This window comes from Anastrepha obliqua, chromosome 2, assembly GCF_027943255.1.
Source record: "Anastrepha obliqua isolate idAnaObli1 chromosome 2, idAnaObli1_1.0, whole genome shotgun sequence".
Lineage (NCBI taxonomy): Eukaryota > Metazoa > Arthropoda > Insecta > Diptera > Tephritidae > Anastrepha > Anastrepha obliqua.
The window spans coordinates 108,270,770-108,298,300 of NC_072893.1; the positions used below are offsets into that span (position 1 = coordinate 108,270,770).

Sequence of the window (27,531 nt, forward strand, 5' to 3'; positions counted from 1 at the left end):
AGAAATAATCGAAGTTGGCCGATACGTAGTCGTAGCATGGCTCGGGAGCTAAAGATCGACTTTGAAACAGTTTTACACCGTTTGTGAAAAAAATTTCCAAAAATAATGGATTTCTTCTTCCCCAAACTACAATAATATTTTTCCAGATTTTAAAAAATATCCCGCACGGGTAAGATATATTTGCCTAAAATGTTCGGCAATAATACATTTTATTATAGACTCTTGAAGACAATTTTATTGATAAATGAAGTTTTATACGAGGTTTTTCAAATAATTTACACCAACTTGAGACCAAACAAGAAAAACTTCAAAAGACCCTAAAAAAGTCCTCCTTGTGCCGTTTAAGGAGGAATTTATGTCGAAAACAGCAGGTACAGTTCTCCCTCTTTCATAATTGCTCTACCGCATCCTTGTCTTCTTTCGTCCCATTTCATCGCGCAATGTTTGACCAATTGCAGACAAACCCAAGGCACTTTAAACAGGTAATAGCAGTAGAGCAAAAAAAAAAAAACAAGATTAATGTATAAGTTGGGAGAAAAAAAATCCATTGTTTTTGCGTAAAATTTTTGCCCAAATGGTTTAAATCTGTTTTATGATCGATCTTTAGCTCCCGGGCGATGTTACGACTACTAACGAGCCTATCAACTTCGATTATTTCTGTAGCATCAAAAAACCCTGAAGGGAAACGACGAAACCAAAATTGCACGTAATTAGCTGTTACGGTATCGGCAATAATGATATTTTGTTTGTGCTTTTGGTCCCTAGAATGTCAATTTAGAGTAACTTAAAAAAGTTTAACAATTTGAGACCAAATAAACAAAAAAAATTAAATCGAAATTGCAGCCCCACTGCCGTTCTCTGTTTAATGTGCCTTGGGAAAAACCTAAATTACAGCGGCAGCGTCATTTATCTGTCAAAAAATGTTCATGCCCATACAATTTGTATATATCAAAACGTAATAGCGCGTCGCAACGCTGATCGCAAGGCGAATAGTAGTATAAAAACAAAAATTTACATGTACTATTTTTCTGTTTTTGCAATTTGATGGTTCCAATATCAAAAGCAACTAAATACTTTTTGGTTTTAGAAGTTCGCAAAATTCCTGATTTTTTTGGTGTAATTAATCATACGAATGAGTGACAATTCAAAGGTTGATGAAAAAATATTTAGAAACTGGTTCTGTCGATGATATAAAAAGTACTGGCATTCCAAATTTTCCAATATTGTTGATAATAAGTGTTGCTGAACAATTTTCAACCATTCGACATCGATACCTCGATGTTCTCAACAAGTAGGCATTCATGAACTGAATGAAGTAAAGGTGTCCTCATGGTGGGACATTTAAATGATGTAATTTTTCACATATAATTGTTAACCCTCCATTCGACACCTTTTTTAAAACCTTCGGCTGGGCACCCGGGTCTGGCCTTTTTTCGTCCTGTTCGGGGATCTTTTTTAAAAGTTATATCTACAAAAACGATAGAAAATTAAATTTTGGGAAGCTTCTTAGAAGCTCAAGTCCTTAGCTCTAATAGAAATATGTTCAAATCACGTCCAAAGTCGAAAAATTCTGGCCAAAACCGGGTGCCCAACGGAGGGTTAAGCGCCGTAGTTTGAATAAAAATAGTGAAACCTGAAAGAATCTAAAGTTGTACATGCAACATCTAGGAGCGTCTTTTGAAAGTACCTCCTTTCTACTTTCAACAGGAGGTGTACTTTTTCTACTTTCGATTTTCATTGCCGTTGCCAATTATTTCTGAATTTTCGTATGGAAGATGACTTCTTTTGAAATTTGGTGGGGTCGAAATTGACTTTAGAGCTATAATGTAATGGACTTTTCTCATAGAATTCTTCGTAGAATTCGAATCTGCTAGAAACGATCTGTGTACGATTTCGATCCAAAAATTCCCTAAATGAAAAAATTCTTGACGTTCGCTTGCTCTAAAGCATGACTTGTACATGTTTATGTATACACTTGTACGTATGTATGTATGTATGTATGTACATATATAATATATCTGCATCACTTTCTGAGCTCTACTTTAATTTCATCAAAATAAAAATTCATCACTTTTTCACCGTTTTCTGTGGTTTATTTCGTAAATTTTTGTGCGACAATAATTCAGTTTTATAACATCAGTGTACAGGGTGAACGATATGAAGTGTTAACTATTCAAAACACCATAACTTTTTTGTGTGAAATTAGTTTTTATTGATTTCAAAGACAAAATTGTTCAAAAATGATTACAATTTTAACATATCGCACCCTAAATACAAAAGGGTCACAACTCAAAATACTAAGATTTTCAGGAGAGACGAAAAACGTTTTATGTAAAAATTATTGTAATATTTAAAGAAAATATTGTTCCATCATGAAAATATACAACATTATACAATACTATATTATATTTTTTTCAATTTTATATTATCTTTGCGAAAATAAAACAAAATTTTGAGTTATGACTTTTTAATTGAATTTTTTTCGATTAACTAGTGATATTATCTTAAGTTGTGCCTTTTTAACTGAAAAAATGTTTTAATTTTATAAGTTTCCTAACCTAATTGAACTCACTTTTTACAGTTATAGAGGCAGAACTCAAAATAAAACTCTTTATGTGTAATAAAAGTAATCAGCTGTTCTTGAGCCCATTAACGCAACTCAAATTCTCTTTAGTTGATCGTGCAAAAGCAACACACTTGACATAAAAATAGACATAACTGTATTTTTGCAGTTAAAGAAGATAGTTATGTGAACAAAATATTTGCAGCAGTTAGAAATGCGTACTCTGAATTAATTTATGCAAAAAACTCAGTTTTGGAAAATTTTGAGTTGTGACCCTTTTGTATTTAGGGTGCGATATATTCACTTTAGCTCGATATGACCACCTTTTGCCTTGACTATAGCCTTCAAACGGTCAAAATATTTTGGCTCATTCTCGTATAATCGCTTTTTTAGTCCTCACCTTGCTCTCCAAAATGGACCAGATGGAATAGTCCATCGGATTTGCGTCTGGCGAATTCGAAAGCCATTGTGTGAACAAAATGAAGTGTGGAACATGATTTTTAACCATTCTTGGTTCGCACGAGCTTTATGAGACGGTGCCGAGTCCTGTTGGAACGTCCATGGTCTACGACCGAAATGTTTGCGTGTCCACGGCTCTAAAGTAGCTTCTAAAACATTTTCCCAATAATAAGTCGCATTCACTTTGACTACAGGGCCGATAAAAACGATTGGAGAGCGTCCATCAGCGGTCACTGCGGCCCAAATCATTACTTGCGATGGGAAATTACTTCGACTGGCCATACGTAGACTCAAATTCTCGTATGAGCGTTCGGTCAAGTAAACACGATCGTTTTGAGTGTTTATGAACTGCTCAATTGGGAAATTTTTTTCATCAGAAAACACAATGTTAGGAAATTCGCCACGTTCGTGCAAGTGCAACAACTCCTTTGCTCTTTCGCACCGAACTTTTTTTTTTGCGGGGGTGAAAGATCGTGTGCTTTTTGGAACTTGTAAGCCTTGACCATGAGCTCATTTTTCAATATGCGTCGAATGGTGTTTGGCGATATTTTCAGTTCTTTGGCCATTTTTCTTCCACTTCGACGTGGATTTCGTTCAAGTCGAGCTTTCACTTTCCGAACCATTTCTGGCGTTGTTGCGGTTTTTTTTGGTCCACCTCCATAGCGTTTTACAATGCTACCAGTAGTTTTATAGTGCGATACACAAGCATTTTATTCACTTTACGGTGACTGAGCTCACGAACAATGGCTGGTTGTGATTTTCCAGCCAAATATAACGGAATCACACTATTACGTTTGAATTCCATCACAGAAAAAAAAAAATTCAACAAAACTGAGACGCAAATGCTTTTGATGGCTTATAAACAATATTTTGAACTGTCACTAGAACAATTTTGACGTTGATGTCATGAGCTGTTTTACAGATACAAGCAGTGTGAAGTTGGTAACACTTCATATTGTTCACCCTGTAGAATTTTCTAAAATACTAAAATAGTAAAAAAACAAAGAGAAAAAAAAACAATTCACAATGCAAAGCCCGCAAACAAAAAAAAGCTGTTGGGTTGTTTTAGGAGTTTTTGGGACGGTCAATTTCCAAAATAAAAGTAAAATTCTCCCTTCTCGTCTAACTTGACCCGAGAGAATAAATTAAAAATAAAATACAATTCTTGTAGTTTTGAGAATATGCATAATTGAACAGTTACAATGCGGTTTTATTGATCGAATGTAAATAAATTTAAATTTGTCAGTTTTCTTTACTTTAAGGGGTTAGGGGTAGTCAGAATTTTCAAAAAATCGATTTTTTGTTTTTTGCATTTTCTTAAAGTATAATGTTTTAAAAATATTGTGTAAAAATTTGAAGTGAATCCGACAAATGCTTTTCAAGTTATTCAACAATTAACAGAGGGCGCTCGGCCGCTCCGGAGCCGATAGCAAAACTTTAAATGCGTTTTTCTCAAAACTATGTTTTTCAAACTGGTGAACACTGTAACTTACAAACCGCTACGTAGATTTCAATAAAATTTATACAGCTTTTGAAAAACATAAAAAACTTGTGCCTGATCGAAGGATTTTTTTTTTCAAAATTTCGATTTTTTTTTAACAATTAACTGTTGGTTTTTTTTTCTAAAATCTGGAAAAAATTTTCTGAGGCCGCCATTTTGAAAAAAAAGCTTCGATCCGGCTCGAGATTATCTATCAATAAAAATAATTTTTCTCATCCGATTGGTTTTAGATGAATCTGCAAGGACTTGTGATGTTCACCGCAAGGGACTTCTGGAGAAACGGGCTTCACACAAACAGCGATAACTTTTGCAATTATTAATTTTTTTTTTTTTGAAATTTTGGTGAAGTCAAGTTAAAACATGATGTTTTTATGCTATGTTTTTATTTTTGTTAAATAAATTAATTAAGTAGCAAAAAAAAATTCGTGAAAATCATCATTTTTTCGGGCCTCTGACTACCCCTAACCCCTCAAATATACATTTGTCTTTCTGCCGACTACTTCTGCGTTCATGGATAACTGCACTATAACTGACTCGAAGAAAGGCATTTAAAAATTGTACTTTATGATGTAATTATACAAGGTGTTGTACGTATTGATATGATTCTCGTCCTAATCCGGGCTATTTTGATTTCTTTCGGAAAAGCTTTGTCTAAATTTGAGCCGGGTCAAATTTTAGCATGGAGAGAGAGAAATTAAAAAAAGGAAAGCTGTGGTTTTACATTACTTCCATTTGAAAGAAAAGTACGGATGTACCAAGAGAAGTGGTAGAAAACCAAAACTTAGCGCTTGAGTTGTTCGGGAAATCAAACGTTTAGCTATAAATAAATGAAATAGCCTTGCGGAAATGAAGCACACTCTTAATTAGGAAGTTACTACTCGTTCTGTGCAACAAATTTTGCGGATTCTAGTCTAAAATATGTAAAACGAGTACCTAAACGTAAGTTAACCACACGACATAAACAGAAAGTAACAATTTTGGGAAGATTAATGGGAAAGAGTCATTTTTTTTTTTTTTAATTCAATCTGGACGGACCAGAAGGCTCCCAAATGTATTGGCGTGATAAACGGAAGAAAAAGGAGGAGAGAATGGCTAATAATTTCGGAGCGGATTCTGTCATGGGTTGGGCAGCCATACGAATCAAAGGCAAAACGCCTTTATGTTTCATATATCCACAAAAATAAATGAATGACTGAAAAATAGTGTCAAGTAAATAGAACTTCTAGCAAGGCGCATTCATTGAAGGTGGTGTTACTAGACGAACATTAACGTTTTGTACGTTTGATTGTCACGGCAAAGTAGAAAACAAAGAATGTTTTAAAAGAAACAAAAAAACATATCAGCTGATTTACAAATACCACCTTTAATAAATTCGCCTTCACTTCTAGACGAAGTATTTATTACTTTTTTTATGATAATTTCGTAGAGGAGTGGATTTTCCAGCATGGATTTTCCCAAGGCAACAAAAAAGTTTTTAGCAGCGAAAAAAATGCCAATTTTAGAATGGCCTGACTGACTGCACAGCCTTGGCCTTAACCTAATCTAAATTGTATGGGAATACTTTCTTAAGCTGTTTTCATGCTTTCAAATGGAAGACAGTTTGATAGAGCAAAAAGCATTAGAAGTGTGATTAATGTAGAATCGTCAAAAATTTGTTAAAATAAAGGGTGGTTAGATTTCAAGGGCCGATCTTGAATGTGAACCACACCTAAACGTCAACGACACCGTTGGACTTCTTTCTTTGGGGTTATTTGAAAGAAAAGGTGTACGTCGATAAGCCAGCAAGAACCTCAATTATGCCTCAGCGTTATCGAAAATTTGAACCATCGGATGGATGGTGGTCGATATTTTGGCCGATATTTTGTTCCATACGTAATTGAGCCATACCATTATTATCATAATAAAGAGAAATGACACTAATTTCCTAAAAAAAATGTATTTTATTCAAAATCAACATCGGAACTTGAAACTTAACCAGCCTTTATTATAAAAAAAACTTAAACAAATTAATGCCTCGACAGCTTCAACGAGTTATAATCAAAGTTTGGCCCTCCGCACAAAGTACTACGCTCCAAATTATAAACTAACTCCAAGAATTATATATATTTTTTTTTAATAAAATACCATTATCTTTTACTTTTCTTAACAATTAAATTTCGTAAAATGTGTGCTGGATATTTTTAAAACAATTACCATTGAAAATTTAGATATTAAAAATATAAATTGTTAGGCCTAAACTGTTAGTCAAAATATAAGAAATGTAGTTGGAATTATAATTTGTTCGTGTTGTGCAGAAAAGTACCAAAAATGCAACAACAATGTAAGCAAAAAAGTGAGTTGGCTTCAATTGAACCAATTTTCGGTACTTGCCTTTGTTATGTATTTGAAAATAAGAAATTAAGGTTTGAAAAATTTGGTTTTATTTAAAAATATTTGACTACAAAATATTTTTTTTTTAGAAGTTAAATAATTAACACCTATATTTATAGGTGCTATTAGCACGAAAATTAATTTAATTGAATATTTTCTCACAAAACGTTCCAATTACCGGTTTTTCGCATTCTTCCAAAATTCCACGTTCAGCTAAGCGAGTGAAAAAAATAGTTTATCACAACGTACAACACCTTACATAAATGCACCATGATTAAGCTCACATCTCTTAACACTTTTTACAATTATGCATTTAACCCTCCGTCGGACAACTTTTTCAAAACTTCGGTTGGGCACCCTGATCTGACCTTTTTTTCGTCCTGTTCGAGGATCTTTTTTAAAAGGTTATATCCATAAATCGATAGAAAATTAAATTTTAGGAAGCCATCTGGAAGTTCAAGTCGTTAACTAAAATATTTATTTATTTATTTTATTTTTAAAAGCTTACATGATAATAAAATTAAAAGTAAACTAAGCAAACGCAGCGCTAGCAGCAGAGGCTTTCGGCTATATATATTTAAAATTGAATTCAGAAATGTGTTAAAAATGAAAAAGCCAGTGTGGCCAGTCTCGGGTGCCCAACGAAAAGTTAAAAAACCGCAATTATAAATAATTTTTTAATTAAAAAGTTCTTGGGTAAGCACCATTTTCGAAAGACCATTTCAATTTCAAACAGAAAATTGTATAGCCACTTTATAAATTAATATCTGCTTATAATTAAGCACTAATAGATATATATAAAAATACTCTGCAAATAATTTACACTTTTTTACAAAAAATTAATTTACTTCAATTCCTGGGCGTTTCTTCTTCCTTTACTTCTCTTAAAGGCGCTTTCCAAATAATTGTTTTTTTTTTTTAATATTGTAAAACAAATTTTGCTTCATTCATTACTTATAAATAATAAACTAAAGGGTTTCCCAACAGGTACGATATGTTTTTAAAATTTCATGACAAAAGTAATGTCAGTGACCCTCTTCAGCTTGAGTGTCGCACAGCTTAAAAAATTGCCATGACAAAATATATTTATCCACAACCTTCTCTTTGGGCAACTCCAAAATACAAAAAAAAGCAACTTTAAAGGCAAAAAAAACATGTCATACCTCTTGAGAAACACTTTACGTACGTATCTTCTTTTTAAAATATTAATTAAGTTCAAACTGCAATAAATTATACACTTTTCTGAATTTGTGTGTACACAAACCTCTGAAGGCACTTTGATGCTCAACACATTACAACTTAAGTCTAAAAAAATACAATCTGTCCGGTTATTGTAAAGTTCGGCATGTGCGTCTATGTATAGTTCCATATAGCAATACGAGTATATCTCCTATTCTACAATAATTAAATACAATGATTGTAAAAATACTATCAAATTTAAAATTCCTATTAACTACTATGCATGTTAGTATATACCTATACGTATGTTTGTGTGTATGTAAAATGTAGTAGGTATGCATAGAAATTGTCTAATTGTATTCTTGACGCGGGAAATAAGCTGGCATGAGCACATGGATCAACACACCAGTCATCATCAGCGAGAAGTAAAGTATAACCGCGATCCACCAGAGTATCTTCTCCCAGCGCCGTACCTCCAGATTTCTCAGCACACCTATGCCCACAAGTAGACCCGCTATGGCGCCCGACAAATGGGCTATGTAACCAATTTGATCGTGTTGATCTGACAAATGGCGATAAACAGAAGTACCCAAATCCGTGAAGCAGAAGATGAGAAATACAAATAACTGCACAATGGCGTACTCCATTTCCTTGTAGTTCTGTGTGTAGTAAACAAATAGAAATATTAATAAGTAATGCAATTTTCACTGTAAGAAATTCCACGCTCACTTACCAAAATGATGGTAGCAATGTGCGCTGTAATTAGCGCATAAACACCACCCGAAGCACCAGCTAAGAAAATTCTCGGACTTGTCAATGAAGTGCCCATCGAACCAGCCAATACACCAGCCAAATATATTAAGGCTACACGCCACCAATGATGAACCAGCTCTAAGGCAACACCCAAAAATATTTGTATGATCAAATTCATGAATAAATGCATTAAGCCGACGTGAACGAACATGTAAGTGACAAAGCGCCAGGCCTCGTAACGTTTGTATGGATTGTAGATGAATAGAGTCGCCGCAGGTCCATTGGTATTCTCACCAATGTTGGCGGTGTTGTTGGGATCATCTCTGTTCGTAAGTATAAAAATCAATTCAAACTTATTCTTACAACTTCATTTATAAGGATACTACTCACTGAAAATATATAACATCCACCAAGAAGAACAAAATTTCGATTATAGAGAACATAACCATCGTCAGTGGTGGGGGGCAAACGGACATTTGCTTCTCGTACACGCCATCTACGAACAAACATTGGATGGAAAAAATCAATGTGGAATTGTAGTAATGCATTTGTTATTTGCAATTCGTCCTTCTGAACTCACCCAATTGATCGCCTTCGATCGCTTTCGGCGGTGGCACAACCAATCGGCAATATTTGGTCAAAATGTTTCTTATCATCCATTTGTGTGTTTGCGACATCCGATAGAATTCTTCGAAATCCAAGCGACCATCACTATCGTCATCTGATTTTTGCAAAATTTGCGTAGCGATATAATCGGGGATATCACTGCATAAGCCAGCATTGATAAGACCTTTAAGTTCGTGTGTGCTAATGTAGCCATCGCCATCGGCGTCATGCTGCAAGGGAAAGTAGAAAAAATAAATTAAATATTGGAATATTAATACTAAGCACATTAAGGGTGCCTTTTATTTTTTTGGGGATTTGGCAACCCTGGTGTTGCAATCTGGCAACTGACAGCTGTATCGCTTTTACGTACTCAGAACGTTTTGAAATACCAGCGCTATTTGTGTTGTTTACAGTAACTTAAAAGATTCATCTCGGTCCAAAAATGGAATTAAATCGTGAACATTTTCGTGCGATTATTTTTTACAACTTTCGACCTGGATTAACTCAGCAACATTGCATGGATGAACTTAATTCATTTTTTGGCGATGAAGCTCCATCAAGGACCTGTGTTTATCGATGGTATGGTGAATTCAATCGTGGTCGTAGTTCACTCCAAGACGAATTTCGTGAAGTTCGTCCAAAATCAGTTGTTGTTCCGAAAACCATTGATGCTGTGCGCGAACTGATATTGCAAGATCGTAATGTGACCTATCGTGAGATTGAAACAATCTTAGGCATTAGTGGGACCAGCATACATTCAATATTGCATAAACATTTGACTGTCAAAAAAATTTGTTCGCGTTGGATCCCACACAATTTGTCAATCGCTCAAAAAAAGGCTCGTGTCGATTGGTCGAAGGAAATGCTAAAAAAATACGATCGCGGGGCTTCGAAACACATCTATGACATCGTGACAGGTGATGAATCATGGATTTACGCGTATGAGCCCGAAAGTAAACAGCAATCGACTGTATGGGTGTTTCAAGATGAGGCAAATCCAACAAAAGTTGTTCGCGCACGAAGCACTTCCAAGCAAATGGTCGCCTGTTTTTTCGGAAAAACTGGACATGTCGCAACCGTACCACTAGAACAACGCAGAACAGTAAATTTTGAGTGGTACACAACCATTTGTTTGCCAGTTTTCTTTCAAGAAATTAGGAAAACCAATCGCCAAAGACCGATCACTCTTCACCAGGACAATGCGAGCTCTCAAACATCGGCTCAAACAACTGCATTTTTGAGCACCCAAAACATCGAATTAATGGGTCATCCGCCGTATAGTCCTGACTTGGCACCGAATGACTTCTTTTTATTCCCGTACGTAAAAAACAAACTGAGAGGTCAATGTTTTTCGATACCTGAAGAAGCGGTTGCGGCATTCAGAATGCATGTTTTGGAGGTACCTCATTCAGAGTGGCAAAAGTGCTTCGACAATTGGTTCAAACGCATGCAAAAGTGTATAGATCTTCATGGAGAATATTTTGAAAAACAATAAAGTGATTTTCGATGATTAAAATTTGTTTTTGTTCCCTAATCCCGACATATAAAAGGCCCCCCTCGTAGTAGGAAAAAAAAATCCGGTTGCATTCGTCGTACGAGCATCGCTTAAACACCCTTTATTGGGTATTTCATATTCATGCCCAGACATTCATGCCTGAATGGTAACGGGTGGGCCATATAGCGTTTGCTTTTTGAACCACCTATTTTTTTGAGAATGGTAACACAAATGAGATGTCAAATGTGTTCATAATTTACTTAAAGGTTTGACATTTACGAAATGGGACGCTATACGCTTGAACAAAATTGGGAAATATGGAAAACCTATTTCCAAAGTGGTGAAGAGTTCTTCTTCTTCCGCGGTTACAGTAAATGGCGAGCGTTACCCTGACATGCTCAACGAGTTTTTGTTTCCTAAAATTGAAGAGGATGACATGGACGATATTTGGTTTCAACAGGACGGTGCAACTTGTCACACTGCCAAAGTTACACTCGAACTTTTGGCTACCGTTTTTGAATTCCGATATCAATTGGCCGCCTCGGAGCTGTGATTTAAGCCCGTTGGACTATTTTTTGTGTGGAGCCGTTAAGGACAAATACTATGCGAACCATCCAGAGACGATTGATGCTTTAAAACACGAAATCGAAGTTGCCATTCATGAAATTGGAGCCCACAATCGAAAATGTGCTTAAAAATTGGGTTGATCGAATGGACTACTGTAAAGCCAGTCGTGGCAGTCATTTGAACGATATTATTTTTCATTCATAAATGACAATGTTCAATCTTCAAAATAAAAAAAAAAGTTTGAAAAAATATTGATTAGTTTCTTTTTATAGCCGATTCAAAAAGCATGGTCACATGGCCCACCCTATAGTAGCTTACTATGATAAATTACGAAGAGTCCAGTATGTTTTATAGCGCAATTCTCGGCATTTCTGTTTTCTGTTTTTTGTTATTAGTTATTTTGTCATTGGCAGCTCTTTCCCACTGGAAATTTCGGCAAGAGTCGAGAGTCATATATCACCTTACTCATGAACAAAAGCTGGGAAATATTGTAAATTTATTTCTAAGGTCAATGTTGTATAGCCCTAGCTTATTGAAAGAAAGCTAAAATCATATTTTCTGACGAAGCACATTTTCATCTCGGCGGATATGACTGACGACTGAGGACGAGACCGTGGTAGTGGTAAAGTTTGGTGCCTATTTTGGAGAGATGACAAAATTGGCCCATTCTTCTTTGAAAATGGAAAAGCCACCTCGGTCAACGATAAGCACTACAAAGACATGCTAAATGATTTTTTGAGGCCGCGAATTCAAAACATGGAAATGGGACATGGCGAATAATCCATTAACGATTCAGGCTTTTGAACCGAATATCGCGCAAGCCATTCGTAAGATAGAGCCAGAAACCGAGCCAAGCGGATGCTGCAAAGGCAGTCGTGGTAGTCGCATGAATGAAATCGTGTTCTATAAATAATGGGAATGTTTGCGTGAATAACCCAATATTTTTTTTTAAATTTTTTTTTATTGAATTTTTAAAACGAGCCCACCACATGGGCCACCCTTTATAGGCAAGATGGTTAAGTGTTGCGAAGTCGCTCTTACGTACTTGTACAATATAACCTTTGTGAACATGCTAATTGACGTGTAAAGGAGCACACTTCGAGTAAGTTTCCCCTTGATTTTTATTAGTGGCATCTTACGATTCTTCCGTAATATTGTGCTACTGAATAGATTAATGATTGCAACGAGTTCATTATGATAAACACAATTTTTTTTCCTCGCTACACAGGTTTAAAAACACACACCTCTGCATCCGAAGAGATGAGCTCATTCTCGGCATAAATCCTACGCTGATCATAGGCAAACCCTGGAAATCATTCAGAATCTCCAAAACAGATTCGTAGCTGAATCTCGTTCCATTTCTGCGACATGTTTCTTTTCAAAAATACTTCTGGCCGACTAAATTTCTCACCGAAGCATAGCATTAATCGGTGAGAAACTCAATGACCGTTCCTGCTACAGTCAGTTGTGCGTTACCAAAACGTCCCCCGGTTTATATTGTCACTTGTCACTAAGGATTTTCACAGGCCGCCGCTGTAGCCGATTTTGTTGGTTCGTAACTACCATTTAGAAGTGCACAGGTTCGAATCTCCGTGCACCAAATTAGAGAAAGATTTTTCTAATAGCCGTTTAGAGTCGGTTTAAAATTTTCAGATTTTTTCAGGTTTCACTCCAGAATTAGATTTTTTCAGGTTTCACTATTTTTATTTAAAACAAGACTCTTAGCAATCATATGTAAAAAGCTCCTCATAAAAATATCTGCCGTTCGGAATCGGCTTGAAACTGTAAGTGCCTCCATTTATGGAACAGCATCAAGACGCACACCATAAATAGGAGGAGGAGCTCGGCCAAACACCCAGAAAGGGTATACGCGCCAATTATATATATGTATATACATATATTAGGGCGGGTCGATTTAAAAATCGCTCATTGCTCTGTGAAAATCGTATTTTAGAGATCAAAATAAGAAACTTTACCGAAGGAACCATACCTCTAAAACGAATTCTGATGTCCCCCAATTTGAGTCGAACGAAAAATCCCACTTTGACCCATTTAGAGTGCTCCAATCGAGTCCAAATGTATGACCGACCCCCACTAACTTTGGACGGCCGATCCACCCATGCCAGTGGCACACCCCCTGGAACTCCCCTGGGGGGTTCCCCGTACAATCATTTCAAAATATCACCATTTTTGGCCTTTACATGAGAAAAGAAACTAAAAAGTTCGACCCAAATTGGGGGACAAAAGAATTCGTTTTAGGGGTATGGTTCCTTCGGCAAAGTTTCTTATTTTGATCCCTAGAATATGATTTTCACAGAGTAATGGGCGATTTTTTTTCCTCCCCACAAATCGACCCGGCCTAATATATATATATATGAGAAACCGTATCAAATGCCTCATGTGGCCTAGCCAAAGACTTAAACCGCATAGAGCGTTCCCACGACAATCGGGACTTTCTCACCTTTTTTCAAGAATGTCCAAAGACGTTGTTGTTGTTGTTGTTGTTGTTGTAGCAGCATAAACATTCCCCATACATATATGGAATGGAATGCTGCTGAAGTGGCCGGATATAAATCCGGGTCGTTCCGGTAACGTAAGACCGACAAACAAAAACAGTAGTTTTTCGAGAATTTTTATTTGTATTAGACTATGCAGAGGCTGATCAGATAGCAATGATATTTTTCCCCCAATTGTTATGTTTCAGCAGCTGTCAAAATTATCAATGACATCCAACCGTCGAAATATTCACTAACTTTGCGTTTACACAAGACAGCGATCTGAGACAAATGTAAATACGAGGGGGTTCAATAAGTACCCGTGTTAGAAATGAAGACAACATTGTTAAAAAAAAAATATTATTTTCCATCATAGTCCCCTTTTAGAAATATACATTTCTCCCAACGCTCCGGGCATTTTTTTAACCCCTCCAAAAAAAGGATTTGTCGAACTCATTTTGAAGAGCCTCTGTCTCAGCGATGACTTCCTCGTTTGAACTAAATTTTTTAATTTATAAAGTTTGGCGGCGACAACTCCGGATGAATGTGCTGGTGCGTTATCGTGGTGGAACAACATCTTTTTCGCCAAATGCGGTCATGGATCCTTCAATTTTTTTTTGAAAGTGGTCCAATAACTCACTGTAGTATTGCAGTGATCGCTCTTCCTTTTTCTAAAAAACCATCAGGACGACGCCGTTTGCATCCCAAAAAATCGTCGCCATGACCTTTCCGGCCGATGGGACAGTTTTCGCCTTCTTTGGAGCAGATTCACCGGGAGAAATCCCTTGTTTTGATTGTTGTTAGTTTCGGGTGTGTAATGATGAATCCAGATTTCATCAACGGTAAATTTGATGAGTGAATTCCTTCGGATCTCACTTAAATTGCTCCCCACCCGTTCAACGTGAGCAATCGCGGCACCCTTCGGGCCGACAATTTTTTCATCGCCAACTTATTACGTAAAATATTAATTGCCGTTCCCACCGACACCCCTATGGCCTCCTTTACTTCGCGCACATTCGTTCGTCGATCAGCGAGAATCATATCGGGACTCTTTGTATGATTTCCTCGGTAACCACCTCTGCCGGGCGTCGTGGTCGCTCCTCATCAAAAATGAGGTTTCGCCCACGTTTAAATTAAATTCGTTGAGGCATAACTATAACTGTGGCCATAGGTGACGAGGCATACCCATAGACAGCATCCAACTTTGCTTTTATCTCCTCGAATTGTTTCCAATCCAAAAACAAAAAGCGAATTACCGAACGATGCTGCACTTTTTCCATCTTAGCGAAAATCACGAAACACGTCGTACTCGAATAGCTGCCAAACTAAATTATCAATCAGTCTGAAATTTGTTTTGCCGTCGTTTGCAGCACACGATGCTAAAACAATAACTTCCCTCAGGAACGCTTTCTGTCATCAATCACAGGTACATATTGAACCGCCCTGTTGTTGTTGTTGTAGCAGCATAACATAACAACAACCGTTTCCACGACAGTCCGGCCAAGGACTTTCACTCCAGCAGCATTCCACGTATGTAAGTATGGGGAATGTTTATGCTGCTACAACAACAACAACATTGAACCGCCCTCGTACGTATTAGTTATCAAAGAGAAGAAAATTGTTTACGTAGCATAGGTGTACAGACAGTTATAAACAACTGCCGTCAGTGACGTTTCGTCCAAATTACTTGCTCTGTCGAATGAGTGGAAATTATTAAAAGTTATTAAAATGCCTGGCCAAAATCAGTTGTAAATACACAGATCCAAATTTTGGGCCAAAAATCATATTCCCCAAGTAGGCTCATTTTTGGATCAGCAGCTACATGATTAAGTAAATTTGCAATTATTGGAGCAAACACAACCCATAAGAGTTCGACCCAACATGAATGCATCCACGAAGATTGACTATTTAGTGCGGTTTATGATATGGCGCCTTCAATGTTATGCGATATTAGCCGACTTTCTGTGGTCGGCTCGATATTCTGAGCTATAGTTCCAATAATATGGCGCTAAATATAGTTCCAGTAATATGGCGGAAATTTTGAATGAGAAATTTGACGACTAGCCGCCGCGATAATGCGACTTGTGACCCTTCGATTATAATCGATAATAATTACTTTCTCTGGTTATACGTCAAGGCACACTAACAAGTCAACAAGGCAACCAAGAGTTGGAGGACAAAATTCAAGAAGCTATTGCCGGAATAGCACCGGACATATCGAGTAATCAGAAATTGGACCAACCGCTGGAAGCACTGTCAGCGAAGACGAGGCGGCCATTTGACTCCTTGAACAGAATTGCAGCACACGGGTACTCGCTGCCAAAATTAGAAAATAATTAATAACATGAAATTCCCCAGAAATGCGGCGGGGACGGATTTTTTGCCGTCGGTTATTTTTATGGCGGCAAAATAATTACATGCATTTCTATTTTCTCCGACAGGTTGAAAACTCAGGCTTGCTTTTCTAATTACTTGGTGACAATTTATTTGTTTACAAGCAACAGCAGGCAAATAATATTCTACTTGCACAAGAAACCCTGCAAGTTATCAATAATTTAGAAATAAGTTTTTTTGTTTTGTAACAAGGAGCTTCAACGAGTTGCTTCACAAATATAGCAAACGAAAGGACTTCACTACAAAATTTATTTTATTGTAAACAAAAAGCATCTCCTGAAAACCGGCCTGTCGCAATTGTGTTTAACCGACCGAATTTCCAGGCAAAAGTGGATCAGCTGATCACCACCAGTCAACCCGTTACCCACTGCCCCACTGCAATCTTACACCGTTTTTTGTTTTATTTAAATTTCTTTTCTTATCGTTTTTATCTGGGTACCCTATAGCGAAATTTTGCTAACTCGCTTACTTGTGCAGTTATTTGTTCGGCGTGGGTTTTTGCTTATTTTTAAAATTATTAAAGCCGCATTAAAGCTGTAAATGTAAAATAAATGAGTCAATCTTTGTTCCCTTATGCTTTTGATCCAAAAAAACATTCGTGCATTCGTTATATGGAGAAAATGCGCAACAACGTCAGAACAAAAAAATATCAAAAATCAATGAGAATTTTGAGACTATTCAAACTTTCACTTTATAATACTAAAATTGAATGGGCTGTTAAAGTGCGTACACAATTCTTTTTATTATTTTAATTTTTAGTAAATTGTTACGAGTATTATTAAATCTGATTTAACCTTTTCGAACCTCCTGGTACACCAATGTACCACTAAATGTTTTTAAAGGTCTAAAATCGATGCCAAACTCAATATAAAATGTAAGTACCAAAGCAGGCTTTTTATGTTATCTAACGGTACATGGAAACTTTAATTCATTTTCTCTCTCGCAGCGTGCACAGTTTTGAGTGAAATAGCGAAGGTTTCTGACACGTCTTTTTAGCGGTACCTATGTGTACCAGCAGTGCTTATTTGCAATAACTAAGTGACCTCTTTTTTTTATAAAGTGATACCATGTCGAAAAAACTAAGGACAGATGAAATAACGGAAATGCTGCTGGATGAAATACTGGACTCAGATGCCGAAAATGTAGAAAGTGATTCTTCCAGCGGAAGTGATGACAATTATGAACCGGAATCGGGTTTGCAGGACGAGGAATCTAGTTCATCTTCATCGGTGAAAAGTGAACTGTCAGAAGTTGAAAGCACCGTTTCGATGGATGAATTAGAAGAACCCCATCAACAACAAGGAAGGTTATGGTCTTCTCCTAAAGGAAATTTTGTTCCTAAGCATTTTATAAGTGATTATCGTGAGTGTAATATAAATCCAGGAATCCCTCGTACTACTTCGGCAATCGAAATTTTTCATAAGCTGTTTCCTCATAGCCTATGCATGTACACATGCCCCACAAAGTCTGCGTTCACCCTACAATAACTTTTTACTGAATGAAACACACAACCTGATTTTATAATTTTTATAAATTTGTATATATTTATATGTGTATTATATGTTTAAGTTTCAAAAACAAAAATAAATTTGAAGATTTCTCACATAAGTTTTTAGATAACGGTGAATAATGGCTGTAACAAGTAAATAAAGCGATAAAGCGAATAAAGCGAATAATGTTTCCTCTGGTGTTATCTTCCTCCATTCTGCCTGCATGACACTCCACAAAGCCTCTTTACTAGTAATCACTTGCTATCGAATTCTTTTTTCCAATAGATCCCACAGATGCTCGATGGGGTTAAGATCTGGGGACTGTGGCGGTGTTTTAAGCTGTTTTGGGGCGTTGTACAAGAGCCAAAGCTTAACGATCTCGGCGGTGTGCTTCGGGTCGTTATCTTGTTGGAACCAAGATGTTCTTGATAAGCCGAGATTTTCTGCACTTTGCTTTAAATTCCGTTTTAGTATGTTCAAATATCCCCATTTATACATCGTCGAACCAATAAATTCTAACTGACCCACCCCATTTGCCGCCATGCAGCCCCAAACCATAACCCCGCCACCACCGTGCTTAACCGTGCCAACAAGATTTTGCTTTCAAGAGCCGTTCCAGGTTATCGCCAAACAATTTGACGGCCTTTTATTCCGAATATACAAAATTTACTTTCGTCTGAAAATATTACTTTTTTCCAGAACTCGGGAGGCTTATTTATGTACTCATTAGCAAACTGAATGCGTTTACGTCTGTTCACAAGAGAAATGAAAGGCTTTCTTCGGGCGACTCTACCATGGTATCCAGCTTGACGTAGAACTTTTCTGGCAGTTTCAGCGCAAATACTTTTTATAAATGTTTGATTTATGTTTTCAACTAATTTTGAGGATGTAATCCGGGGGTTAACCTTTGCCAAGTTGATTATAGAACGCTCTTCCCGGGTCGATAATTTTTTCGGACGCCCTGACCCGGGCTTAGATGTAAAAATTCCAGTTTGCCGAAAATTAGTTACAACTCGCTGAATAGAGGAATACGTTCTCCCAATAGATTTTCCAATATTTCGGAAACTTTTTCCGTCTTTCCACATTTTTATAATTATTTTCCTCTCAGAAACGCTTATTTCTTTTCCCTTTCCTTCCATGTTCTTCAATTATCTCCAGTTATAAATAAAATGTTCAACTAAGCTTTGTTAACATTCAGTCGAAGTAATGCGCAATCAAAAATTAATATAAACAAGGAAAAATATCTTAAAATTAACGGTATCATTAAAATAAACAGGCTGAACGCAGACTTTTTGGTGCCACATTTACATGCTGCTAAAACTATTTTCCCGTTATCTAAAAAGTGAAGTGGGGAATCTTGTTTTTTTTTTTGCCCTTGAAAGCTGGGAATGTAGTGAATAAACAAATTGTAAAGATTTCAATTTAATCATAACATTCTATTTTGTTTTTAATAAATTTAAAAAGGCTATTCGGGTGAACGCAAACTTTTTGGGGCATGTGTATATCGTACAATGCACAAATGAGCGCATTGATGAATTTCAAACAGCAAAAAAACGGACTAATATTTTAAAAACTGATGTTGGAGAAATACAAATTCTCCTAGGCTGTATGTTTGTTATGTCTTATAACAAAGTTCCGGCATTGAAACATTACTGGTCAAACCAACCGTCCATGAGTAATTATTCTATTAAGTCTGCTATATCTCGTGACCGCTATAAATTTTTACCATCAAAATTATTTTTCGCACCTCCTCAAAAGTCAATGGACTGTAGCAAAACATATATAGTAGGTATGTATGATGTTGTCGAGTGTCTGAAAAATACATTTCAGAAATACCGACAGGATAGTACTAGGCAGTGTATTGATGAATCAATGACGAAATTTAAAGGAAGATCGTCCTTAAAACAATATATGCCACTCAGGCCAGTAAAACGTGGTATAAAAATGTGTCGGCGATGCGACTCTGAGACCGGGTATACATATGGTTTTAATATACATAATGGAAGGGAACAAAATCAGTACGATGGTACTTTGGGAGAACGTGTGGTTAAAAGCTTAGTAAGTACAATTAGAGAACGCGATGTGACGGTATGTTTCGATAGGTTTTTTACTTCTATGAATCTACTTGTGACTCTAGAGTTACCAGCTTTAGGAACATGCATGCGAAACAGAAAAAAACTACCAGTATTAGATGAGCAATTAAAAAGAAGCGAGTCTTCATTCAGGGTCGGGTCAGCTCATCTGGCCTTCTTTGCGTTAAGTGGCAAGATACAAAGGAAGTTATGGTGCTAAGCAACTGTCATACGTCAACAATGACAACAGTTAATAAAACATTGAAGGATGGAAAAAAATATCAATATCATGCCCTGAATCTATAAAATTTTACCGAGAAGCAAATGCAGGAGTAGATCGCGCCGACCAAATGGCAGGAATTTACGAGTACGATAGGAAGTCTACAAAATGGTGGAAAAAGGTTTTCTACCGTCTACTAATGTTTTCCGCAGTAAATTCCTGGATGATTTACTGCGACATTAGAAGAGAAAAATTTCCTTCCATCGAATTTCTAATAACATTAACTGAGTCATTAATAGCAGAGGTAAGAAAACTGCAGCCGTCCGCAGATCCCAATCATCAGGTCGTTTATCTAAACGTCAGAGACAGCTGGGAAACGTATCTTTGCATTTGCCGGTGCCAATTCAAACTCGCAGACGTTGCTCCAAATGTGCGCTAGAAAAAAAGCAAACCAGAGCAAAACAAATTTGTCAGCAATGTAATATACCACTCTGCATGAATTGCTTTGCCACTTATCATACTGAAAATCAGTAGATTCCGTACATTTTTTATGAAGCTAAGATACTTTACGTTTATCTATATATATAAAAAGAAGTTACATTTCCCTTGGTAATCTTATAACTCAAAAACGGGCTCACCTATCCAAACCAAATTTTTAGGCTTTGTTTGGACTATTCAGTAGATGGTTTGTGTTTTGAAATTTTAAGAATCGGATACCAGGGTCTCGAGAAATAGGCCAAAACGTGAACCCGGATGTGTTTGTACAATATGGGTAGCAAATGGAAGCTGCTGATGATTCTATAGTATATAGTATTTTTGATGCCGCTCCGTAACTAGGGTCTCGAGATATAGACCAAAGAGTATCCATTGTAAGTTGTTGATAAATGCTAATGAAAAGAGGACTTTTCTTTTCGCTGGGTAACTAAGGACTCCAGATATAGACCAATTGGGAACTCGCCTTCAGATTAAGAGATTGCATTCTTATGTACTACAACCAGTTAAAATGTTTTTAAAAATTCAGATCCGTTATCTACATATATTTCTCGAACTTTACAGATTCAAGGTCAAATATACCATAGAGCTGGGTCTTTGCTACCATTCCCAGATGGTGACCATCAATTTTTGCAAATATATTTTATTGGTGATGAGAATCGTGAATTTGATCAGCGCTGTGCAATTTCGACGAATACGAGAAGATCAATCGTGAATGAATTGCAAACAATGTTCCATCAACACAATGAATTGGTGAAATTGTTCAAAGTGGCACTCGATCTGATGCCCACCGATGGCCACAAAATCATAATAAAAGCCGATAAAACACCAATTGGGAGCACGCCAGACGATTGATGAAGTAGCTATTGTTGTGGTTGGTGAACAGTTTCAGCCACGAGATATTGTTTTGTATCGTAGAAATGAGCAATTACAACGTATTTCAGAACTCCATCGCTGTTATGATGAATTGCAATACCCCATTTTGTTTTGGAGAGGGGACGATGGCTATCATATCAACATACCAATGATAAATCCAACAACTGGTACATACACATTTTATTTTTATTTAAATATGATTTTTAAATAATTTTCATACGCTAATTAATTTTTGCATCGCAGGTCAAAAATCAACGAAAACCATAAGTGCGATGAATTTTTATTCGTATCGATTGATGATTCGCCCTCAAGAAAACAATTTTTTTTTGCGATGCAATCAACTTTCGCATCAATTTTTTATCGATTTTGGACGCAAATATAATAAAAAATTGAATGCGCCAGGAGGAACTGGAAAAACATTTTTAACTTTATTTATTTTAGCATAATTTATTTAGCGTAAAAAATTGAAATGGAAATTAAAGAATCAAAGTTTAATTACAAGTTTTTATCGGCTCTTTCACCTTACCTGTATATATGTAGGTGACCACAACAATAAAATTTTAAAAAAGTACAGAAAAGGCTATTGTGACATCTTTAGAAAGTATGTTGAATGAAAAAAATCAACTAATTCAACTGTTTAAACATTTTACGAGTTCTATAAAGTAAACTTAATATGAAAAATTTCTTGCGATATAAAAAAAACATTTTATGTATGGTGGTGCGAAGCCCACTGGGCAATGCTAGTTTCGAATAAAAATCTGTTGGAATAAGAATACTATTTTTGTATAACTTGAATTTTTCACCATTAAATGATATAAAAATTTAATTCTATACTTAGTTTTACTACTTGTCGATAGAGGACTGACGCTACACAAGTAATACCACTCAAAGGTGCTGATGGTACAATGTTGTACCACCCCCCACCTGCCGCGCCCATGACGAATTTGGGAAATCTTTAAATGCACACTTTTCAGTTATCAGTAATCCAATAAGTTGGAGCTAGTTAAATTATTTTTATTTAATAGGCTGAATGCCGGTTCGAAAGGGTTAAAAGTTAGAAATTTTTCACAGAATTTGTTGAATTTTTATTAATTTGATGCACCCTTTGAAATTTTGGTTGATATGGTATTTGTTGTAGAATACTGATCCAAATGTTGTGGTACTATAGTTTTTCTTTCGCGTACATAATATTGTACATAGCATTAAATACATAAACACATATACATACATATTCACCAAACTGTTTGAAAATTTAACTTATCGCATAAAATCTACAAATACTCGCATTGATAAACTATACATTATTCAATCTTTTATACTTGTTTTTCCAAAAACACAAAGCTACATTTTTCAATTAAAAGTCGGTCAATTGCCCATTTTTAGTTAAAAAAAACTGTGCTGTAATGCGCAAGCCGGGAAATTCAATTACGAAATCTGATGCAACTCTAATGCCAAACATACGCGCCATCAGAACACAAACAAAACCCCATGACAACCATATAAAGCGAAATGCGTTTTTTGTTCATGCTGTTGTCAACTGAACTGCCAAATAAAGGTGTCCCATTACAACAAACATTTGAAACACTCATTCAGAAAAGCAATGCATAGTCAGGTTTCGGTATTTACTGTCACAAGAAGCTATGTTTGTATACTTTTTTTTTTTGTTTTTGTTTTTATAAATAAATACATGTCTTGATAACAAAGATACTGAATATTGATTAATAGAAGCATACAGTGAGTGGTTAAAGTCTTCATACTTTGGCGTAAAAACTGTTTTCTGATGCTTTTCGTGCAGCAGTTTCTTGATATTTTGGGGGTGTATGAAAACTTTAGTCACTGACTGTACATACATACATATGTACATGAGCTCATGAAAATTCCCAAAGTGTAGCGGCAGTCACATGTGCATAAAAAATGTTTATCCCACTCTAAAAGACAGGTAATTGGCATGTTAAGATTTGATCCAAAAAGGTACTAACCATAGCTAAGCTACTTAAAAACCATTTACACTTGAAATACTTGATTCAATTTCCTACAGGGTAATGACGTATGTGCATAGTTCAAATTTAATGTATACTCAGAAGCGACACGAATAAAGGGCATAGACAGCGGCAATAGCATTTGAAACTAGATAAGAAAGTTGATTCTTGGAAATCGAGTTATGTGAAGACTTCAGTGACTTTCAAAAAAATTTTAGACAGGTACTATATTATGCTATAGCTTTCAAGCACACGTGTATGTGCATATACAGGGTGGGCCATATAGCGTTTGCTTTTTGAACCTCCTCTTTTTTTGAGAATGGTAACACAAATGACATGTCAAATGTGTTCATAATTTACTTAAAGGTTAGACATTTACGAAATGGGACGCTATACGATTGAACAAAATTGGGAAATATTGAAAACCTATTTCCAAATTGGTGAGTATTATTCTTCTTTTCTGATTTTCACATCGGTGGCTACGTCAATAAGCAAAATTGTCGGATTTGGGGCTCAGAAAATCCACACATTACTGTAGAGAAGCAAATGCATCTACAACGAGTCACTGCCTGGTGCGGTTTTTGGTCTGGCGGCATCATCGGGCCATTTTTTTCGAAAATGAGCGAGGAGCCGCGGTTACAGTAAATGTCAAGCGTTACCGTGACGAGTTTTTGTTTCCAAAAATTGAAGAGGATGACATGGACGACATTTGGTTTCAACAGGACGGTGCAACTTGTCACACTGCCAAAGTTACACTCGAACTTTTGGCTACCGTTTTTGAAAACCGATATCAATTGGCCGCCTCGGAGCTGTGATTTAAGCCCGTTGAACTATTTTTTGTGGGGAATGCTATTCGAACCATTCAGAGACGATTGATGTTTTAAAACACGAAATCGAAGTTGCCATTCATGAAATTGGAGCCCAAACAATCGAAAATGTGTTTAAAAATTGGGTTGATCGAATGGCCTACTGTAAAGCCAGTCGTGGCAGTCATTTGAACGATATTATTTTTCATTCATAAATGACAATGTTCAATCTACAAAATAAAAAAAAATTTTACATGGCCCACCCTTTACTTATTTAAGCCAACCTTTAAGAATATAATTAATGCGCCGCGAATAAATAGCGAAAATACGAGAGACGAAAGCAGAAACTTTACGAATTTCTAATTAGTAAAGAATGTTTCTCTCGTTTAAATTTTGATTTTTTTCATAACTTTTTCGTAACTGGCTTCAGATTAATGTTATTATTATGAGTACAGTCAGCGAGGCAGGAATGCAAACAAAAATAAAAATACGAAATGTTTTTTTGTTGCATAAGGACGTACCCACATATGCGTATACATATCTACCCAATCGAATTAAAAAAATAAAAATTGTTTTTATTAAAGTTCACATTCATGTACGCACATGCATGTATTTGTTTGCTTGTAGATGCATACCATACATACCTATGTGCATATATCAAATTTATACAAATAGCACACAAAAAAACACAATAAAACATGCAAAATTGAAATGAGCAAATATGCCCAAAGGGTGATGGTAAGTAAACGTACGAATCATTTGGCGTCACTGAGAAAATGAGAAGATGAATGAAGTGAGCAAGGTGAGTGAGGTGAACTTAAAGCAACAGGTTGAGCTGAGGTAAACAAAGCACATATTAAAACAAGTGTAAACAACAACAACAACAACAACAAATAAAATATGTGTTAAGACGTTAAAACAGACACCAATCCGATTGATTGATAAGGCGGCGCGGCGTGTTGGTGAGGGAGTTGCAAAGCAGCGTGATTATAACAGAAAGAGAATCACAGAAAATGAGGGAAGGTTAGGAATATTGTTGCTGCTTATAAGTACATATTCGTCTCCATACAGTTATGATTCATAGAAGCATTGGCAGTTTGGTTGGTTTACCCCCACAATTTTTCTTTGTTTCGTGTTGAGCAGGTATCAATGGGTTTCTTTATTTCTTCTAAAAAACAGCAGAAAGCGTGAAACCAAAAATAAAATTAGTGATATATGAACGTATGTATGTAAGTACAGAAGACTCGTCACTCGAGACTCCTGAGTTAGAAAGCAAACAAATTATGTTGAAATTCTCAGAAATTGGGACGTTCTTTAAAAGGGGTCACCTAACTTGTTGTTGGTAGTTGAGCCTACACTAACGGAATGTCCAACATTTATAACCAGCCAATTGGTGTGACTCAAAAGGTTTGAGTATGCAATATGCTGTTATAATCATAACACTGAATGATGTAGCAAATGCAGTGTTAAGTAATTAAAGTTGCATTGTTGTATTATATATACAAAAACTTTTTTTCAAAGTCTGAAATATTATTTTGCAAGGAGAATTTCGTAAGGAACGAAATTTTCATATTTTTTGCACGATGTGCAATGTGTGTGTGTACAACACATACGCAGAAAAAAAGTAGCTTTTGCCATATAATTTTATTGGTATGACTGTGAGAAAATAGTCGCGCCAATGTTTACTTAAATAACACCAGCAAATAACACTCACAAGCAAAGCCGGTTTTAATAAGTATACATATGTACATACATATGTATGTACTAAAAGTGCTAAATATTCACTAATCAACGCTCCCTTACACAAGAACCCAAATTCGCTTGTTACTTACATTGTCAAATATACGGCGGGCACGTCGTCGGTCATCCGCCTCAACGCCCGCTGGCGCCGATTGGCTGCGATTCAAAGGTATCACTTCCATATCGATTGTATCCTGTCGTCGTGGGGGTGGTCGTGAAGGTGTGGGCTTTTGCATTTGTTGTTGTTCTCGCTCGGACGGCACTGTCGGATAGAGACCATTTTCAGCGTCTCGTTGACTCTGCTGACGTTTCATTAATTGACCCGACATTTTATCTGCACAAATAATTTATACCAGCTAATTGTTAGCAAAAACTGTTAATGCACGTATGTATGAATGTTAACTGTGGGTGTGTTTCAAATTTGCTTGTATGCGAGATCCCCCTATGTGATGAAATTCAAGGGTATTTCACCGGCTTGAGTACCACTTAAAACAAATATTACAATTTGTTGATTAACAAATATTTTATTACATTTATCACTATATATTTCGCGCTTTTCAATTTTATTTTGCTTATATCACAATAATTACGAATTTGTTGGTATATTTATTGTATGCAGCTTGTTTTATGAAATGCGTCTGCATAATGCATTTTATTCACTTCGAGGCGCTTTCTCTTCCTTTCTTTTGAATCATGAATTAACTACACTCAGCGCACTCAACAAAATTCTTGTTTTTCACTCACAACTTTGCTAATTGCACGCTTATCTTTCAATTTCTTATCTTTGGTATTACCGATTTTTTTATAGATTATTAAATAATGTATAATAAATAAAATAACACCTGCCTTAATACAAAATTAGAGCGACAAAATATCATAGGCAAATACCTTGCACAAATTAAGCGCTACCATTAATGTTCACAATAGCAGCAAATTAACGACTGGTGGAGCTAAGGCGAATCCATCGCCCCATTCATTCCAAGGCGAATACATAAAAGGTGTTCTTACTGGAGTAACTGATTAATTTTTTTGGTATGTGATTTGGCGGTTTGAATATCAAAGTGATCTGTTTTTAATGTTTGGTTTGTTTATTAACATTCTCATAGAATCTCTCGGCATTCAAACTAAATACTAATGTCACAGACATATACATGTCAACGTTGTTGTTGCCGTAAGGTTGTGTTGTGGTAAAAAAAGCAAATCATCCGTACAGTTTCACCTTGGTCGCCACATTCGATTCGTATATCTTGCCACAACGGTTGAAAACCATGCAACTTTCTGTTTTCTCCAAGAATGATAGAATACACGATTGCGCAAAGAATGATACTCAATTCGCCTTGCAAAATACTAATAACTTAACTCTTGGCATATCTATGCAAACTTGAGGTTTACGAGGCCCAGATATCAAGTTATATTTTCCTTTCTAACATACACAAACTTTGGCGGGTGGTCAGCCCTCGAAGTCGTTAGGCTC

At 36.2% G+C, this 27,531-nt stretch overlaps 1 protein-coding gene across 1 annotated transcript; it reads right to left on the reverse strand.

Moving 5' to 3' along the window:
• Positions 1 to 6,674: 6,674 nt before the first annotated feature.
• On the reverse strand, positions 6,675 to 26,970 carry LOC129238644 (protein rhomboid). The gene is made up of 6 exons (XM_054873742.1): positions 26,946 to 26,970; positions 26,150 to 26,391; positions 9,406 to 9,661; positions 9,216 to 9,321; positions 8,806 to 9,148; positions 6,675 to 8,731 (listed from the first exon to the last, which is right to left on the reverse strand). The coding sequence occupies exons 2-6, from the start codon at positions 26,384 to 26,386 to the stop codon at positions 8,423 to 8,425; spliced, it is 1,251 nt and encodes a 416-aa protein (XP_054729717.1). The 5' UTR covers positions 26,387 to 26,391; positions 26,946 to 26,970; the 3' UTR covers positions 6,675 to 8,422.
• Positions 26,971 to 27,531: the final 561 nt, after the last annotated feature.